This window comes from Anguilla anguilla, chromosome 13 (genome assembly GCF_013347855.1).
Source record: "Anguilla anguilla isolate fAngAng1 chromosome 13, fAngAng1.pri, whole genome shotgun sequence".
Classification (NCBI taxonomy): Eukaryota; Metazoa; Chordata; class Actinopteri; order Anguilliformes; family Anguillidae; genus Anguilla; species Anguilla anguilla.
In genome coordinates this window covers 5671753-5692970 of record NC_049213.1, presented here as the reverse complement: position 1 = coordinate 5692970, position 21218 = coordinate 5671753, and the positions used below count along the sequence as shown (strand labels likewise).

The window sequence follows — 21218 nt, the reverse complement described above, 5'->3', positions numbered from 1 at the left end:
ACGGTGAAAAGGAGACACGCGCAATCCTCTGGAATCCGAATCCCCAGCGACTTGAATAGTATTCCACAGCAAGCTATGACCTGCTGCCAATGTACGTTTTGTGGTGGCTACTGGGAAAACTTGTTTGGCATAAAGGATTTTAGTTTTATGAATGGGTGTTTTTTTATTAGGGTGAAAATGGGGACATAAGCCTGGTCGATTCCAGTTTGAAATTGGGAAATTTTGGCACATATTGCTTTTTGAGAGCAGTTTTCATTAAATGACGCATCCCACAAAAATACATACCAGTAAATGTGTTGTTGAAGGAAAACAGATCTAAAACCTCGCCCTAAAAGTCACACAGGCCTTTCCCACCAACGACAGTATAGGTAACAACAGTTATATTCTTGCAAATTAGCTATTTATATGTTGTTATTTGATTATACTGTAGCATTTATGACATTATTCATGAAGAATAAACTGTCAAAATATGTTTTCTGAGAGATCACCAGAACAGGTTTGACCTCCCTACTGACGACTGGTGACAGGCTCTGAAGCAACAGTCGAATGTACGATATTCCTGCAGCGACACGGCATGAATGATCAGCTGAAACAGGGCAGCCATTGCCTGAAATCACTTCCCTGCGGAGAGGAGTGCCATTACTCCCCTTTTATGAGGAATGGATTTTGTCCAATGTGAACAGTGGGTATTCAGGAAAAAAAGATTTCTCTCGCCTGCTCAGGGACCAAATCAGGCCAATCGTAAAGGAGCTTCACCGAATGAGAAATAATAACAGCTTTGGCAAGAAGAGCCAAGGAACAGGCAGAGTCCTCTTACAGCACAATGACTCCTCCTGTGACTCCAGCATCTTGTTACAGCACAATGACTCACTCCTTATGTGACTCCAGAGTCTTGTTACAGCACAATGACCCACTCCCTCTATGACTCCAGAGTCTAGTTACAGAACAGTGACTCACTCCTTCTGTGATACCCGTCCAGTTACAGCACAATGACTCACTCCTTCTGTGATACCCGTCCAGTTACAGCACAATGACTCACTCCTTCTGTGATACCCGTCCAGTTACAGCACAATGACTCACTCCTTCTGTGACTCCAGAGTCTTGTTACAGCACAACAAGCTGATCCCTCTGTGACTCCAGCACCATGCATTCATGGTTAATCCCCGCTCGACAGAAAGCCCCTTTGAGTTATCTGCACACGTGAAGTGTGCAGAGTGACTTCTGTGCCTCACTTGCTTTGTTCTTGCTCATCTCAGAGGCCCAGAGGCCTCATCCTTCTCTGGAGGGTAAAGAACAGAACGTTTAGATGAGGAATTAAGTTTTCACAGGAGGGCGAAGAAGAGAGAGCGCTTCAATGAGAAATGAAGGTTTTATAAACTGCATGAAACAGGACAGATCGGGTGGAAGATGAGGGAGACGGAGGAAACGAGGTCGGCACTTTCATCACAAACATTCCGGCCCACAAACCCCGCAAGATAAGTAAAACACAAAGTGGCCAAGATCCTAAAGGAGGATGAGAGCGCCCCCTCATGTGCACAGGAGGGCAGTGCAGGGGCAGGACTCGCACAAACACCCCCGTAGCCGGTGGCAGGCCGCGTGATGGTTTCTACCTTCCTTAGAAAGCTGTGACTGTGACTGTGAGTCAGAACTGTGGGACGAAGGTGACTGAGTCTAAACCCAGCTTCTGAGTCATGAGTCATCTTACTCTTCCATTTCCCCCATATTCGGGGGGGGGGGGGTTCTGCAGGCCTGTGCTTTCCTCCCGAATGTCTGCTCTGAACTGACTACAGCATTTCCTCATATTTTTAAACTCAGTCCTGCCACTAACGCTGCTTTTCACCCCAACCATAGGGTCTCAGGACCTCAGTCTCGGTCAGCAATGCCACAGCCAGCATTAGATCCAAAATGGAGGGTTCACCGTTTGAGAGAATGCTCAAGCTGTCTGATGGCTTTGGATTTTGAGAAACTACCGAGGTGGACTGAAAGCAGGAGTTATTAACAATAAACTGTAAATGGTAAATGGACTGCATTTATATATATTCACACACACACTCACACACCAACGGTGAAAGGCTGCCATGTAAGGTACCAATCAGCTCGTTGCGAGCAGTTAGGGGTTAGGCATCTTGCTCAGGGACACTTCGACAAGCCCAGGGCAGGGGATCGAACCGGCAACCCTCCGACTGCCAGACAACCGCTCTTACCTCCTGAGCTATATCGCCCAACTGTAACTTGGGGTCAAAGAGATTCAATCTTCACCAGAGAGCAGGAGTGTTCCATACCTCAGAAGATGGAAGTAAGGATCACCATCTCCAGCTCTAGAACTTGACTGGGCATAACTCCATTTCTTTGCTTTCAGGACCTGAGGTTCTTTGCTGTTTTTCGCTCAATGTAGTTAAATGTTCACTAGTAGTTTTTTTTTTTTTCCCTTGCTTGTATAACTTAGTTTAACGTTCAATAGGCTTGTACTTCGTGCACCAGCTGTCTCTCTCAGGACTATACTCTCCCCCTCTTCCTGGGTATTACTGTGCTTCCATCCTGGTGCTGGTGCTTGTCTTTACATTGTAAGCCTCTGTGGACGAGAGCATCTGCTAAACACGAGTAAAGCTCTCTCTCTCGTTTCCTCCCATCATTCTCTCCTTCGGTAGAACCTGAGAATACTTCTAACTCCCTCTCGCCTCGCCTCCCTTCTGTCTCTCAACCTGCTGGCTGGATTTAGAAGCAGGTTGCATGTCTGCAGCCTTAATTATAGCGCATGTTATTTATGTGTGTTAATTGCAATGCGTGCTGGTGTATCACGGCTCAGTGGAACAAGATGGCGGCTCCAATCTTACATTCCTGCATGGATACAAAAATGTATTTATTCACACACACGCACTCACCCACTCACTTGCTCACTCACTCGCTCACCCACTCACTCCCTAAACAATCATTCACAACCACTCATACACACATTCCCACAGTATAGACATCTACAGACACACAGATTCAAATTTTCTCACTCTTTCAGAATAAGGGGACCCATTTCAGAGTGAGGGGACCACTTCAGAATGAGGGGACCAATTTCACAATGAGGGACCCCTTTCAGGAACACATGCTTGACTGGCAATATCCCATGATTTATAAATGACATGGTAGAGTATGCTATATAAGGAAAAGGAGAAGCTGAACAATATGAGCACAAAATCATTTAGCATTAGCATAGCTTAGGAACCAGACACTTTTGGGGCGACATAGCTCAGGAGGTAAGACCGATTGTCTGGCAGTCGGAGGGTTGCCGGTTCAAACCCCACCCTGGGCATGTCGAAGTGTCCTTGAGCAAGACACCTAACCCCTAACTGCTCTGGTGAATGAGAGGCATCAATTGTAAAGCGCTTTGGATAAAAGCGCTATATAAATGCAGTCCATTTACCATTTTATGCTAGCACAGCCTGTTAGCCAGGCACATTTTACGCTAGCATAGCCTGTTAGCCAGACACATTTTACGCTAGCATAGCCTGTTAGCCAGCTACATTTTACAGCAGCATAGCCTGTTAGCCAGACACATTTTACGCTAGCATAGCCTGTTAGCCAGCTACATTTTACAGCAGCATAGCCTGTTAGCCAGACACATTTTACGCTAACATAGCCCGTTAGCCAGCCACATTTTACAGTAGCATATCCTGGGAGCCAGACATACATATACATACACGTATTCAGTATTTGTTCATTTTGAATTTATTCATGCAACCATAAATATATAAAGTCAAAACAAGATAAACTAATATGTAGTATAAAAGGCATATGCTGGTGGTTAGAAACCCCCTAATGGGCTGACTTCAGTGAAAAAGAATAGGGTACTAAACTCCTGTCTGGTGCGTAGACTAAATCTGTACACACACTGGAGTATAATAAATGATCCCAGAAGGACAATATACTCTCAGTATGTCAAGTCTTCTGTTAAATAGAAGCTTAATTAATTATTTATCTCATCAATTCTATATTCAGGATCCTGTAAATATTACACCTAATACCGCAGTAGTGGATTTGTGATTCGTGGATGATCACCGTAAAAAAGCTACCACACTATTGAATTTTCTTTCAGGGTATTTAGAAAGCTTCCCTACTGACACAACACCTCACAAGTCAGCTCCTGACAAAAATGAATAAATTTTTAAAAACAAAAATGTTTTTTTGGTATAATATTTCTTCCACAACGGTGAATCAGCACAGTGCTTCACGGTGTAGAATCATTTCAGATGTAAGGGATCCGAACAGCGAGAAAAACACGATGTTAAAAGCTGCACTGGAATGACACTGCTTCTATTGAACCCTTGAGGTACATAAAGAGCGAACAAGCCCGAGAGTGACACCGCTTAGCGCAATAAACAAATGAAAAGCCTCATAAAATACCTTCCCTGTCAGTTTAGTTTTTTAACGAACCAGAGCAGAGAACACTGAAACACTGAGGCTGAAGTCGTTTATCTTCACTGCCCCTAATAAAGAGCTGAAAAGGAATTAAGCTGGCAAGATAGTAAATACTTAAAAATTCTTCTTTGTTTTGAGTGCAGGCTCCTGGCCTTTCTACCGTTATTTAAAATGGTCTCATCTTCTGCCAGCCAGTTCCTCACAGGGAGAACCAGCAGAAATGGCCGTGCCGCGTGGTGACAGCATTGTGCGTGCTCTCAGGAGAGAGGCACCTGACAGAGCAGGCTGCTTAGCGCTGTGGTGTTGACGTGCGTGGCGGTCCGTAACCCCTCTTCAGGCAGATTAGCATCCGCGGGAACCAGGAACCAATTAAAACACAGCTAGCGTACAGTCACAGGTCACCACACCACTAAATATGCATGAGGGAGGGCCGCCTTTCCCTGGTTCTAATCCGACGTCAAAGCGGGCTTCGCTTATATAGCTGGTAGCATTTTTGTGACTCATCGACGCCCAAGGCCATAGCGTCTGCAGCTACAATTCTGAACGAGATGTTTGGAATCTACTCGCTGGATGGTAAAACTCACTGCGTACGATCGTCGTGACAGTGCCGGTGTGTCGTTAGACGTAATACCCCGTCGTGACGGGTAATGGCAGTTGTAATGCAACGTGCTTGTGACAGCATTACGCAGGCCTTACGGCACAGTGCATCTGGCACTGTGACCACTGTGTATAAGAGTGATGGTATGAGCAGCTCACGAGAAGGCTGGAGGAGAGGGTGCCCTGCCGCAGGGAAACTCTGGTAATAGAATATATTCATGGGACCAGCAGTAAACGCATGAGACCAAGAGCATCATCCATTATTACACAGCCCGTAAAAAATGGCACTAGTTACAAGGAAATGGTACGACGTGAAACTACTGTTCATTGCTATAGTTCATTTTCTTTCTTTTTTTTGCATTTTTTTCCATTGTTCTAAGCATACAAATGGATATTTTTTTCGTATTGCACTTAGCAAGATAAATGCTACCTTTATTGTGAACAGGGCATTTTCAAATAAAAAAAAGCTCTAGGTGGTGCAGAACCTCTTTGAGGTGGAAGGAAATGTCTCTACTTGCTAAAAAAAAATGTTCACCAAGTATGAAAAGAAAAGACTTGTTTTGTTTTTATAGGTGAAACGCTGACTGAATCATGGCCCGGGCCTTCAGGGGGGTATTTTCTGTGCTTGACCTGGCGGGGGCTGTAACTGAAGAGGCATGGGGGTGGATAACGCGCTGTAGCGCTAAGCTGTGGAGGGCCTTGAACTGGAGAGAGTGCTGTTGCAAGAATCCTCCCACACACACACACACACACACAAGCCATGTTCCGCTGCAACAGTAACCAGCTCCTGTCAACAAAACGCCATCACTCTTCAATATGAACGCCAGAAACGCGTCAAATAATTATATTTAGTAATTAAGTAATTATCGGTCAACACCGTGCAAAGCTCAATGCCGTACAGCACATCGCATTCTGTGCTTCTGAGCACAGAATTCTGAGATCTTCGTGTCATAGTAACCAGAGCCTATTTTCAAATATAATAATTCTCACCATCCAGGATCAGAGCCCAGCCAATCACAGCACGAGTTACACCCTGCAAGGCAGTCCAGCCCGCTGTGACAGACCGGTTTACAATGGATCATGTACACACAGAAGTAATTACCAACTTCTGGGGCAATGGGAATTAAACCCACTAATGAATCTGGCTCACATGTGCACATATGCATAGACACCCATGCCAGTTCCCCTACCAGCTGCTGCCCTGCTTCAGAGCCCACAGCAAACCTTCTTAACACAGTGGGATTTGCTCTTTCTGTTGTCGCCTGCACCCTGGACCCAAATGTATAGCGCACTTCCTGCTCCACAGCAGGGACGGGATAGGCTATTACATTTTAATTGGCTGGTGCCAAACAGGAACTAAGCAACTCCAAATCGTAGACATGACAACATCTGCGTCAGTACATCTCAGCCAGTTTTAACACCGTTTTATTAATCTCGCCAATCACCTGCAGGTGGCTTCGCCTTTAAATTGGGAGGACGCAAACCTCATCTCCCCATGAATATGCACACAGAATCAGCAATCCAAAGGCACTGAGCTTCAGCAATGGCAGAGATGGAACTCCCACTGTCGAGAATAAGGGGGGGGCTGAGCATGTGGTAACTATAGAGACGGGGGAGACTACCCTGCCTCTGAAGTGCTGAGATTTCAATACAGCACATAGCACACGTGCGTACCCAGGGGGGACTTAGACGAGAGTACATTTTTATGTGCAATCCATTTGTACATCTGGATATTTACAAAGTAATTTGAGTGCCTTGCTCAAGGGCACAATGGCAGTGCTTCACCAGGGCCTCAAACCTACAAGCTCTGCGTCATGAGACCAGTTCACTAACTATTATACACAGGGCAGGAAATTCGCAAATTGCATATATATTTTCAAGACGATTCCTTTCAGTAAAACAAACACCCTTTTCATATTATGTCTGAAAATAAATGAGACAGTGAGCAGTAGAAAAAAATATTTGTAAAATGCCGAATCTCCCCCCCTGGTGTAGCGCTTTCACCCCAGGTGTACATATGCATGAACAATATATTTAATGATGTTTCAAAAAGAAAGTCCCCACAAATCACATCCTGACGCCAATTTGACCCATTGCGACCACTCAGTACATCTGATGAAGATACCGCAAAACCAATTAAAGAGTGTAATTGGTTCCAAAAGTAGTCACAATCTTAGTTAATCCCACGCTGGAAGCAAAAGAACAGAATCTGTGCTGTGAGACAGTGCTGAAGTTTGAGTCCAATACTATTATTATATAACTGTGAAATTTCAGAACAGACACATTTAGCATGGGAGATACGAACTCAGACCACCACACCAAACCATTGAACACTGTAGGACCTGGGTTTTCAATGAGGGGTCCGCAGACCCCTGGGGGTCTTTTAAGGGACTTTAGGGCCCCTGGCCAGCTGGCACATGCACTGATAGGAGCCCACCCCCCTGGTCCGCAATCCCCCCACCCCCAACTTGGTCCGTGACAGCAAACTGAACCACCCCGGTCCCCCGAAACATGATCTTTATATAAACTTTATTTATAAAAACCCCTTTTAACTTATGGTGAGGGCCCACTGGGTGCCTTTCGATCTGGGTGGGGGTCCCTGGATCCGTAAAAGGCTGAAAACTCACTGTTGTAGCTGTTACACTTATTTAGGCCACAGGCCTAAAGTGAAAGAGCTCTACAGGAAACTTCAACTTGGCAGTGAAGGAACTGAAAGGAAAAAAGCATGTAGGGCATTTTATGCCATAAAAAACAGATTCAAATTAAAATACAGATTCAAATTAAAATACAGATTCAAATTAAAATATCCATTAAAAACTGTGAAAACATTCAAAACAGCTAACAAAGCAATTGCACTGTATGGCAGTGAAGCATGAGGTCTGTGCATAGATCCAATAACCTGCATGTAGCCTTGCAAAAGCACACTCCATGTGCAGAGAAAAACAGTGAACAGAACTAGGCCAGTATCCTCTGATTAAACTGATATACTGATAAAACGCAACATCGAGCTGACCCTGCAAATCACTAAATTACATCCACTGACACCATCCAACGCAAAGCAACAGAAACAAGAGCAGTGAGAATCAATCAAATTATAGAAAACAAAACAAAAAAATACTGTACATCACTTACTGGGAAACACGCAAAAGCACAAGTAAATTAATATGCTGTCAAGCCCTGAAAGGAGAATACCAGACTACTGTGAAAAATATTAAACAAAGAATCAGAGCACAGCTTGGCCATAGAGACTGGCTGTCACAGGCAGACCAGGAAGTTAGGGCTGGGGTTAGGGTTAGTGGTAATATGGATATAGTTTACCCAGGAAATTAGGACTGGGATTAGGATTAGTGGTAATATGGATATAGTTTACCCAGGAAGTTAGGACTGGGGTTAGGATTAGTGGTAATATGGATTATATTTTATCCAGGATGTTAGGGTTGGGGTTAGGATCAGTGGTAATATGGATTATATTTTATCCAGAAAGTTAGGGCTGGGGTTAGGGTTAGTGGTAATATGGATTATATTTCATCCAGGAAGTTAGGCCTGGGGTTAGGATTATTTTTTATAAAGATTATTAAAAATAATTTTACCTCAATTACAGGTTAGATTTCTCTCATATTTTGAGGCTAAAACCAAGCTAATAAACAAAACATAAATTTTTTCAGAGCCTTTTTGCTCATCGTTACCAAGGACATTAATAATTCTGGAGGGCACTGTATATATCTGTATTATATAAGTATATCTGAACATACAAAAATGCCAAGATACTCACACATACAAAGCACTATAAGTCATTAAGACTTGCAAAATCTAGGCCTGCCATTAAAAGTACTGATAGCAAAGTTAGGCCAAGTTACAAGAAACAACATTGGCTATCTTAGCTAACGCAAATTAAACATGCTGTATTCCAAAGCGATGCTGCTACCCAATGTTTCCTAAATTATTTCAAGTAACTTGGCCCTGTGTTTTTTCATCTTACCATCTGAAACACATTGTGGTCACTCAAACTTTTAAGTGTCACATCTGCCCGTTTAGCATGCTGAAGAAGGCTAGAGGAAAGCCTAAATGCTTAACGAACTTTATGCAACTGTGTTTACAGATGTATTCTAGACTGCACAGCAGCAGCAAAACCATGCTGTACTATACATCAGTCCTAATCAGACACAACAAAATTATCACTTCGCCCTGTGCTCATTCCTTCTCCTTATTCCACTCTCCTTATTTCCTCTTCTCTCGCTCTCTCATCCCTCTCTCTTTCTATGATTCAAGTAAACAAACACGTAGTGCCATTGTGCCTGTAATCCAGCCCCAAAGGAGAATCTCATGAGTAACTGTACAGTAATTACACACTATACTCTAAACCAGGTTACCAGGCTCTAACCCCAGGCCTCTGTATTTAGTCACATGATCACACTGAGTCATCGGCCTGTCTGCAGTATTAGCCTTTCCCTTGCTGTCCTGTTTCTCTGGTGCTCATGAGGTATGAACACAATCAACCCTAAACCCAGCACCCCATCCCCCCCAAATAAGCCTCTATTTTAACTGTGGGGGGGCCGGGGTACTCTGCAGACACACAGACCTTCTGCCAACCTCACAGCCGCAACATCATTGTTCCATGAGTAGGAATGGGCATTATTCTCCTCAAGAGGGCACCATTGGTCATACAGACCAGTGTTTCTCAACCCTGGTCCTGGGGACCCACTGCCCTGCATGTTTTAGATGTCTCCCTGCTCCAACACACCTGATTCAAATGAATGAGTCGTTATCAGGCTTCTGCAGAGCTTGATGACAACCCGTTCATTTGAATCTGGTGTGTTGGAGCAGGGAGACATCTAAAACATGCAGGGCAGTGGGTCCCCAGGACCAGGGTTGAGAAACACTGATATAGACTATAAGTCCCAAAAGGCCATGTAGGTAGTTAGTGTTAAAAGGGCATTAAGCCCAAAATGCAGGGCATCCACAGGAACAGCTGAATGGCTCCCATGTGATTTAAACCCAGATACACTCCAGGAACATCTCATCCTTCCTCACTGCCTCCATTTCTCTCCTCCTTCCTCACTCCCTCCATCTCTCTCATTCTTCCTCACTCCACCCATCTCTCTCCCCGTTCCTCACTCCCTCCATCTCTCTCTTCCTTCCTCACTCCCTCCATCTCTCTCATTCTTCCTCATTCCATCCATCTTTCTTCTCTACCCTCAATCTCTACATCTCTGTCCTCCTCCCTCACTCTCTCCATCTCTCTCCTCCTTCCCCACTCCCTCCATCTCTCATCCTCCTTATTCACTCCCTCCATTTGTCTTTCTAATTCTGCCTTTTGCTCTATATTCTGGGAGCAGCACAGGGTCTTCCAGTGCATCTAAATTAAAAAGTCACAGAAGACCGCTCATTGCCTCTGGCATGATGACAAAACAAGATTTACCCACAAGTGCCTGCATTTACACCTGAAAGCCTAATGAAATGAACAGGAAACACAAACTACTGTACAATAACAGTTACTGCACATAAGCGAGTGTACATAGTTACACACTACAGATAGAGTACATGGTGCAGTTACACACTACAGATAGTGTACATAGTGCAGTTACACACTGCAGATAGTGTACATAGTGCAGTTACACACTACACATAGTGTACATAGTGCAGTTACACACTACAGATAGTGTACATAGTGCAGTTACACACTACAGATAGAGTACATAGTGCAGTTATACACTACAGATAGTGTACATAGTGCAGTTACTCACTACACATAGTGCAGTTACACAGTACAGATAGAGTACATAGTGCAGTTACACACTACAGATAGTGTACATAGTGCAGTTACTCACTACACATAGTGTACATAGTGCAGTTACTCACTACAGATAGAGTACATAGTGCAGTTACACACTACACATAGTGTACATAGTGCAGTTACACACTACAGATAGTGTACATAGTGCAGTTACACACTACAGATAGAGTACATAGTGCAGTTATACACTACAGATAGTGTACATAGTGCAGTTACTCACTACACATAGTGCAGTTACACAGTACAGATAGAGTACATAGTGCAGTTACACACTACAGATAGTGTACATAGTGCAGTTACTCACTACACATAGTGTACATAGTGCAGTTACTCACTACAGATAGAGTACATAGTGCAGTTACACACTACACATAGTGTACATAGTGCAGTTACACATTACACATAGTGTACATAGTGCAGTTTACACACTACACACAGTGTAAAGTTTACACAGTAAATTGTTATGAAGGCTGTGGGACGAGAGACTTGTTGCATGTTTGCCCTCAGTGGATGGTGAGCTCCCAAAGCTAAACACCTCCAGGCTGAACCGTTTCTCTGAACCAGGCAGAAAATCAGCTCGCAGAGCCACGAGAGAGAAGCAACCAATGAGGAGAAACTCTCCGGGCATCTGTTCCCATAATTTTCTTTTTTAATCCAAATTCAAAGGATGAAAAACAAAAGAACACAGGGTCTTTTAGTGCCACCTCTACTCCTGTCTCTCACCCACACGCAATGACACACATGCGCGTGTGAGCACACAACCACGCACATACAATCTTATTCTCTGTGGATGTTTAAACACCTCTCTCCCACACAAAATGAACTGCAATAACCTCACTTATACATAGATCCGCATTTTTCTGATTTAACTGAAAAGGACCGCACACACACACCCACACACACACACAGACACACACAGTAGAATGCATGTACCCACACTGTTAAAAAGGATGAACTCAGCGACTTGACTGCAGCAGGAAGTAGCAAGCCTCCTTCTTAGAACCTTAAAGCTCACCTGTGGCTCTACCTTTAAGCTATCAATTTCCAAATACAACACTCTCACACACAAATAAACACACACACACACACACACACACTTGCCTCTCGCTCTCTCACATAGACACACACACACAAACACACATGTATAATAATATTATAATATTGAGACTCACAGCTCAACTCAGCAGCAGGTGGATGCATGATGTAGGTACCATGGACTATAAAAGACACTCCCCAAAACTACAAAGCCCATATGTCCACCTCAAATGGTGACTTATTTAACCCCATTCACGTAATGCCCCTAGTGGTCGGCACGCCGGTGTGCCTAGATTGCTCAATTCAGACATTCTGTGCTCCTGCAACCAAATTATGAGTTGAAAACACAAAATCTGTGTTCTAGCTTTATTAGTAGACGATTCAGGACAACTACGCCGAAGACGAAGTTTCTAAGCACCACCATTGTTGCGCTAGTCGTCCATTTACCAAGCACCCCCTCCCTGCAGTCTCATCTGCAAATACCCCCCCCCCACGCATGACAGACTGGACAACAGTGTCGATCTGGGCATTCATAAAAACATTTTTTCACCATTAAAAATGTATATACTGTCATAGCAACAAGATAAAGCCAACAACATGTTACTGGTATTTTATAATGAGGATATTTCGCACTGTAACGTCAGTGTTCGTTGGTAACAAAGTGGTTTTTGTGTTTAATGTACCGTCTGTGGTGGATGGTTGAATATTGTTTTAATGTCATCCCATCCCATCCCCATACAAGAAAACATTACATACTGTAGAGTACAGAATAACATACGAGAGTTAATAATTACACATTTAGGTACTGTACCACATTTGTGTGATAATGTTTTTGCATTATTTTTTATCTGATATAAATGCTTAATCTTAAACATTCATAAGGGGCACATTTCCAGGCTTTATAATGGGAAAAAAAGCATTCATTTTTTTATTTATTCATTTTTGGAGAGATTTTGGATGTATTTCTGAACCCCTAGATATTTTAGACCACCGTACTGATGGAAAGCCTGTAATTCCCACTTGAAAATGAAACAAAAGTGAGTTTCTTGAGTCAAAACAGTTGATTTGTAGTGAAATACATGATTATGTTGCGATTTACAGCAATGCATAATTTAGACATTTTGGATAGATTTGGAGACACTGGGTAAATTGCTTACTTTTTGCTTAATAGATCTTTAGTAGTTCTATATATCCACCCAGCAAAGGACTCAAGTAAGGCTGTAACTCTGGGCATATAGCAGAATTGGCAACGGACTGAATGTAGCAACATTTATGATTGGACGTACATGACGGTGCTAATGGTTACTGTGTTCTGATGGTTAATGTAAACATTCCATGTGTTGCCATTCTCTTGTGGTTGGGTCTTAAACCATCCACCGCGCCGTGTTAGTTTGAATATATATCACGCACAGAACAGATCTTGCATGTGATCTATTTTAAATACTAACCGGTCATAACATGGCATGTTGATCTCTACAAACGCACACCAACAGCCACATAGCCGCTATCCTTTATCTCTTCAGCACGCTCCATGCGCCATTGGTTAATCACTACCTCCAGCTAGTTTCAAACTCCAATCCATCTTAGTTCCTTCGTTCTCCTTGAACACGTGCCTGCAGTACGAAACTCCACACATAGGAGAACATACAACACTCTTCATATACTTGTGTGCACGTGTATCCAATGCTAACACACACATACGCACAGGCACACACAACACCGACACACATGTGCACTCACATAGTTGTTGTACATTATAGTAGTGAATTGTGCTTTGCCCTTTTCGGTACTTTGTGTTCAATACACTTTATTATATTTCCAAGGTTGTCTGTATTGATATTACTCTTGTATTGATATATTGATATATATCCATATCTGCTGGACTGTAAGATTCTGTTCCTTCTTCACAAATGTGGCTCAGTTACACAAACACTGAACACAAGTTTTATTTCCAAAACTACAGTATAATCACCAACGACAGCTACCTGACAACACTGCCCCACTTCACACCAAATCCAGTTACTTTTTAATCTCTTTTAATACAGCACAAGGATATGAGTCATGCATTTTTATTTGAACTTAAAGCAGAAATAAAGTTACAATTTTGCTGGCATTATATCACTCAGATGGACTTCTGACAAGTAAGAGATGTAAAATTGGTGAGGAGCGAGATTTATCGCCATTTCACTGATGATGACAAGACACACATAGTTTTTTGAAGGTACCACCATCTTTATGAGAGAACTGAGTGATGTTTTATGAATGTAGCTGCAGCTACATTGGGGTTTGCATGTCCATACTTGATGCAATACTGGATACGGTATAAACAACAGGTAAACCATGAGCCTAAACGGGCTGAATGGCTTGTTGTCGCTATAAATTTGTGTGTTCCTTTATTAACTACCCTTCAAACTTTCTCTTGTAGAACCGGCACACCAAACTCAGCTGCATTTGTAAACATCATCTTCCCCCAAAACCAATGAGCTAAATTAATTACCGATGACTAAGAGTACAAGGGGAAAACGGTGTTGCCAAGCAACCAGGGACAAGACAGTGAAGATCAGCTGGGCACCGGTGTCTGAACACTAACATGGTGTAGGGGTGATTTAGCATAGCATCACAAAAGAAATAATAACCTGTTTTGCAAATGTATCACTTCAAAAGCTGTTTTCTAAAAACATTCTGAGAAAAAAAAAAATTACATGGGTTTACGTGGGCTTGTTTTCGATTTGTATCTGGAGACAGAGTAACACTGAAAATGACTAACTGGGTTTTTGTCAGTAGTATGTAGTTTGGAGGCATCTTGTTTAAGTCTTCACATACCCTGCTGCATATGTGATGTGCACTGCCTTTTAAAATGATCACTAAGCCATAGCTTTCTATATCTCCTGTGGAAACTACCATGATACCGCATACACGGGGAGACAACGGAGTGGCCTTTAAACAGGAAACTTTTCATTTAATAAAAAATAAAAAAACCTCTCAGCCCTTCATTAAATGTGTATATTGGTACTTACGTCCGTTGTGTTGTTAGTCTAAGCACATATACATTCATTGTTTCTGCAAAGTTCAGAATGTAACATTTCAAGATTACGTTGTGGTCAACATAAGCTTCTTCCGATTTACTACATCTCCCATCATTCCGACAGAGCGTCTCACAAACGTAGACAAAGACTTTAACAACCAGAGCAGCACCAAAGGAAACTGGAGAAATGGCTTTCATTGTCACAATTAAAGGATAGGAACATTGCCCTGCCAAACAGATTGGACCCACACACACACAGATGACTGGCAGCTCAACCCGCCTACATCATCAGGAGAAATTTCTCCTAACCTCCAGAACGCCATCTTCCCAAACCCAGTACTGCAGCACAGGGTGCTTGTCCTATCTGCAGATATATAAGCAAATCACATTTTTTTGTAACTGTGTAACTGTTTTTGGTGCAAATTCCTTCTTCAATATCATTTTAATTTTTTGTTTGCTTTCCTTTGTTAAAAAGCCATGTCATTACTTAAAAGGGAAAGAAAAATTTTTTTTTTTTAAAAACAACCAAAAACAATTGTCCATATTGTATATGTACAAAAAGATACCTGTTTTCCCCAATATCTGTCTCACATGCGACCACTGGTTCCCATAATTTCAATGAAATATATCCCAATATCGTGGAAATAAAATCAAGGTAGTGTTCCACTGTTCCACACTAGAACACAAGCAGGACTTAAAAGACAGATCTGTAAAACTTGTATTTAAACATATCGGTTATACACTGAATTTTCTTTGTATTAAAACAAATGTGAAAAAAGTGTGAACACCTCATGTACAATAAGAGATGTAGTATAAGCCTCACCACAGTTTCAAACTTATTCAGTTTGCTGTGGTGGCCCCTACCTAGTCAACTATATGGTACTATGCTCTACTATACAATACTATACTTTTTTGAATGAATGATCTCTTAAGGTACTGTTCTTATTTTAATTTATGCTTGTTCACCCTGTCAGATGAAACCGTTTATCTGGCTACATGTGTGTTTCACTGGGGTGTTATGGAATATAGCAGGATTTAATAAGGGAGAAAAGGAAGTAAGGGTTACAGCAGCAACAGGGAGCTTCAGAAAATGAATGCCTTGAAAGAGATGGAATAATAACCCAAGAGTACCGTCCATTACAAGACAGGAGATTGACACACAAATCCAAACTGCAAACAGTAATAGCACGTTCAAAATAATCTGCAAAAGTTCAGCCATGCGCAGTTGTACCTCGCTAACTACTACAAATAAAATGAACTGTCAGCAGTTAATCTTCAACATTAGAATTAGGGGACTTTCATGTCACTATTTGTACATGTAACCCAAATCCCAGAAACCAGGTGCTGCAATCCGCACCTGCCAGTCAAAATCAACCGACAGGTCCTTTGACTGTGAAACAAAACACGTTTGAAATCTGTAAGAGCTTCAAGCACATACTCATGAGTCATGTCCCACTGAGAGCGAATAATACACAGCACACTGCTGGTGTCAAACACAGAGCCTAAGCTTTCTATGGGAAGAACAGAAACCTTAAGGAATGCTAGTCTTAACTTTCATCTACAGAAGAGGCTATAAGATGCACCAAATCTCAATTAGCTTTCTGCTGGAACAACGGAAACTAAAAAATTTACTAGCTGTAAATCCAGGAACGTTTTTGCTAGCTGTAAAACTAGGAACATTTTTGGTAGCAGTGAAACCAAGAACGTTTTTGCTAGCTGTGAAACCAGGAATGTTTTTGCTAGCAATGAAACCAGGAATGTTTCTCCAAGCTGTAAAACCAGGAATGATTTTGCTAGCTGTAAAACTAGGAATGTTTTTGCTAGCTGAAAAACCAAGAACGTTTTTGCTAGCAGTGAAACCAGGAACGTTTTGCTAGCTGTTAAACCAGGAAAGCTTTTGCTAGCTGTAAAACCAGGAACGTTTTTGCTAGCTGTGAAACCAGGAACGTTTTTGCTAGCTGTAAAACCAGGAACATTTTTGCTAGCTGTAAAACCAAGAACGTTTTTGCTAGCTGTAAAACCAGGAGTGTTTTGCTAGCTGTGAAACAAGGAACGTTTTTGCTAGCTGTAAAACCAGGAATGTTTTTGCTAGCTGAAAAACCAAGAACGTTTTTGATAGCTCTTAAACCAGGAATGTTTTTGCTAGCTGTAAAACCAAGAACGTTTTTGATAGCTGTAAAACCAAGAATGTTTTTCTAGCTGTGAAACCAAGAATGTTTTTGCTAGCAGTAAAACCAGGAATGTTTTTGCTAGCTGAAAAACCAAGAACGTTTTTGATAGCTCTTAAACCAGGAATGTTTTTGCTAGCTGTAAAACCAAGAACGTTTTTGCTTGCTGTGAAACCAGGAACATTTTTGCTAGCTGTGAAACCAGGAACATTTTTGCTAGCTGTAAAACCAGGAACGTTTTTGCTAGCTGTAAAACCAGGAACGTTTTTGCTAGCTGTAAAACCAGGAACGTTTTTGCAGTAGCGCGATGGCACAAACGCAGCGAAGGGAAACGTAAGGTTGAAACTCACTGTCTGAGGCGGGTGGCGGGCGGGCAGGTGGCGGAAGCAGACCCGGGGCTGTCGGCTCGTTCCAGGCGCTCGCAGTCGCCGCCGGCGGATCCACAGGAGAGGCCGCGGGTCAGCCGGGCGTGGGGGCGTCGTTCCCGCCCCACGGCCGGCGGTGCAGGGGCCGAGCCAGGCCCGGCGACGCTCTTATGGGAGTAGGCAGGCTGGGAGGGGGCTGGAGGGTTGGCGGGCAGGGCGGGGCCGGGAGGGTGGGGGGCGGTCCTGGCCAGCTCGGGACCGCGAGAATGGCGGTCCAGGCGCAGGTCCTTGTTCTCCTGGCTCACGCGGTCCAGCTGGACCTCCAGCTCCTCGATGCGACGGCGCTGGGATTCCAGAAGTTTCTGCTGGCTCTCGATGATGTTGTTGAGCTCCAGGAGGTACTCCAGCGCCCGGTTGGGGCTGTCAAGGTTGACCTGACCAGTTTCCATGGCCACGCCCCCAAGTGCTGGTCTGCAACTCTTTAAAAATTCAGAACCCAACCCACAGTTATTAGTCCCCCTCCCCCCCACTAATAAGTGGGGGGGAGAAGAATTTTGAGACAGGTTCTCAGGGATGACAAAGCCCCAATTTCATCCCACTACCCTAAGAGGTTCACCCTACTTCGTTTGGGGGTTCACCCTACTCCTAAGTGACTCTCTTCACAGAGTTAGTGATGTTTCCTTGGTTACAATCGACACACTTCTACCAACCTGGAGACCAGACAGGAAACAATGGGCGATTTTCTCTTCTACATCTACGGCACGGAGGTCTCAAAGAAATAAGTCATTCTGAAGTTTGAGGAGTCCAAAAGTTGGAACCAAAAGTCTTAATCATCAGTGTTCACTAGCTCTCCATCTTCACCTGTGCAAGAGCTCCTGGGAGAGAAAGTCAGGGTTGTGAAGGGCAAAGGGTAGGAGGTTTTGGACATTTTGTTTTCGTGGTTCAGTCGGTGAACAAGCTGTCCATCCAGGCACAGTATCCTAAAAGGCGGGATGAAAGAGAAGCACTATCCCTCCGTGATACCCCGCTTTGGCTCTCTGCTGGCTATTTCTGTAAATGTTGCTCATCCACCCCAACAATCTGCACTCCAGAGTTATAAAGGGCTGAGACTGGAGCAAGAGTCAGAGGAGTGCAGGCTAGTGCGCGTGCACTTACATAAAATCAGTTTTGACATCCTTGTAATTTTTTGTACAACACAAAACGAAGGATATTGAAAGATGGTTTAGAGAACAGATGAAACGCAAATATCAGCAAGACAGATTATCTCCTAAACGCCTCTGCATTTATCGACTAACAGACTATACATTTTTTAAATAACACTTTCAGTCAGAGGTGGATCCGTCTTCTCGTTTGGCTAGAATAGTTCATTTTCCGTGTTTGCCTGCAAGCAAACGAGTCCCGTGACAAGAGAAACGCGTCAAAATGCGGTCTCCATCAACCCGTCCCACACAGAAAATCTGTTCCCGAAAATCGAAAAGAAGAGGTAGGATAAGGTGAAAAAGGATGGATTCCCAATGAACAGCAGATTACATTTTTACATATCTCAGAGGGTTGGCGAGGTGGGAGCTTTCACTAACGGAACTGGCCCCGCTCCCGCTCTTTCCCGTTTCCACCGCGCGCCAGACCCTTGTCCCCTCTTCACCCCATAAATAATTATTTTCTGCAGCCGTCAGTCTCCAGGAAAAAATATATTTCATTTCATATCTCAGTTTCCGAGGCAGTATACCCCTAATACGGCTGATTTTCTCGTTCCCTCAGCACCGCATCCGTTAGCCCGCAACGCGCTTCAGTAAATCTTCCTTCCCCGCTCTTCCCCCGCACCATCTACACACCACTGATTTATTCGCTCAAACCTCAACTGTCTGTCACGCGCTTTTCCCTTGCGTCTTTACCAAGCCCATACTTGCCTCTCTGGGCCTTCCTTGTGGCTTTTGGCTTGTGTTCAAGCAAAATGTCTATTCTGTGTCCTGCGTATTCCTCCTTCTCTCTGTCAATTACAACACACGTCAAGAGTTGCGTCGGAGAACAAGTTGCGAGGGGCCAGCTGCTCTCTCCTCAAACGCACTGCTCCTGAAATCGCGTTAAATTCCTCTTCACCGCCCACGTCTCAAAATGATTTAAAAAACCTTTTCTTTTCACATGTTCACGAACGACGGACAATATCATAAACCAGTTACACAAATCAAAATAGCAAATGATGCAGTCTATTTTCAGTTCCACGCAGAAAGCTCGCGCGCACTTGTTCTTGCAGCAGAAGCAAAAGAGCCGAGGGGAACTCGTGCCCTTCTCCCTGTATTCAGTCAAAAGCATTAGCCGTGGACTCTCGTCCGCTAAACTTCATCAGTGATCTGGGAGTCCACAATTAGCTCTCGTTGTTTCTCCGGTGTTCTCCGTCCGCTCTCAAATGCGGTTTTCGTGTGTGCTAGTGATCCAACACATTGCAGTTCTTCCTGCTCAGAAAAAAAAAACCCGGAAAGATATTTAGCGCACGGTGACAGATGCACATTCAGGACATCGTGTCAGAAATCTGGCATAAGCGTGGTCAGTAAATCCAAACAAAACCAAATCAATATGCGGAATGATATTTTTTTAAATAAAATTTTTAAAATTTTAAAAAGAGCACATCTAAAATACCAGGCTACTGTTCTTAAGAGCTATCAATAAAGGATAAACTATTAATCTCGTCATCTGAACCTGCTTGATTCCCCATGAGCAGTTCGTACGCCTTTCTTTCTTCACCCAATGAAATATATTTTGGACTGTAATACACCCGACAGGTAAACGTGCGCGAAACAATTTATCGACAAATACATTTCTGTAAATAATTAAAATAAAAAATGTTTTCTTTAATTCGGTTTTAGCAAACCCTCTCTTCCGTTATTTCTTTGCCACTCTCCGAGCAGCTATAATTAGCCGAATCAGACATAAATCGCTCTCAAACCGCTGCATATTGTACACGTTGATCAGGAGTGACTGGTGAAGGATGAACTTGGACCAGAAGTTATCCAGGTCCGGAAAGGATGACGATTCCTGCTGTCGCACCTGCCGCCTCTTCGCATTTCAGCTGCGCTGCAGGCTGCACAAAATGCTGCTCTGCTCGCCTCTCCATCCTGGTTCGTCGTTAATACTCCTCCTCCTCCTAGATAGACAGGGCAGGATGAGCGACGTAAAGCGGTACTGGAGCATCGGGGAACCTCTGAGAGTCAAAGGGTATGACGCGGTGTCTGCTAAACATACCGTCATTAAACAGTGATGGTACGCAGAAAAGAATATCACCCCATCAGTGTTCGCTCTGGACAGCCGGGCGAAAATGGAAAAGATTCTATGAAAGATCTACCTCTGCGCGTTGACAGAAAGCACAATAGGTGACCACTGACCGTAAAACTCCCTCTGGGACCCCAAAGAAAATCCTCAAGAGGCAACGGGACTGACATTTAGATTTTAAAACCGCTTTTGAAGGGGACAGCCATCTTGTATTACATCAAAACAGCACCATGCACGAGCTGCAGTAGCCTATTTGCATGGCCACACAAGTCACAATTTAAGTCACTCTGTCTTCGCGCAGTTTCTTTGTGGGATGCACGAGTAGATTTTTGGTGAGCCAGACAATTTGTGCTTTTGTGCGAAAATAATTAAAGTGCCGCGTTCATCCATCTGTAGTCATATATATATATATATACGCTTTACATGATTACAATTACTTTGCTGAAATAATTGTCAATGAAAATATCTTGCTTTTGAAAAATGAACACATCACACAGGTATAGTGAGGCCCTATGGCAGATGCTAAAGAGAGATACACACACGTGCTCACACACATACACACA

At 43.3% G+C, this 21218-nt stretch overlaps 1 protein-coding gene across 1 annotated transcript in view; it reads right to left on the bottom strand.

Annotated features, from left to right (window-relative positions):
• The window catches only part of iqsec2b (IQ motif and Sec7 domain ArfGEF 2b), a 91103-nt gene extending 70244 nt beyond the window's left edge, over nucleotides 1-20859 (bottom strand). The window contains exon 1 of the mRNA XM_035388517.1: nucleotides 17377-20859. Within this exon, the coding sequence (XP_035244408.1) occupies nucleotides 17377-17840 (464 nt within the window). The 5' untranslated portion in view covers nucleotides 17841-20859. The remainder of the gene's footprint in view (nucleotides 1-17376) is intronic.
• Between the last annotated feature and the right edge of the window lie 359 nt (nucleotides 20860-21218).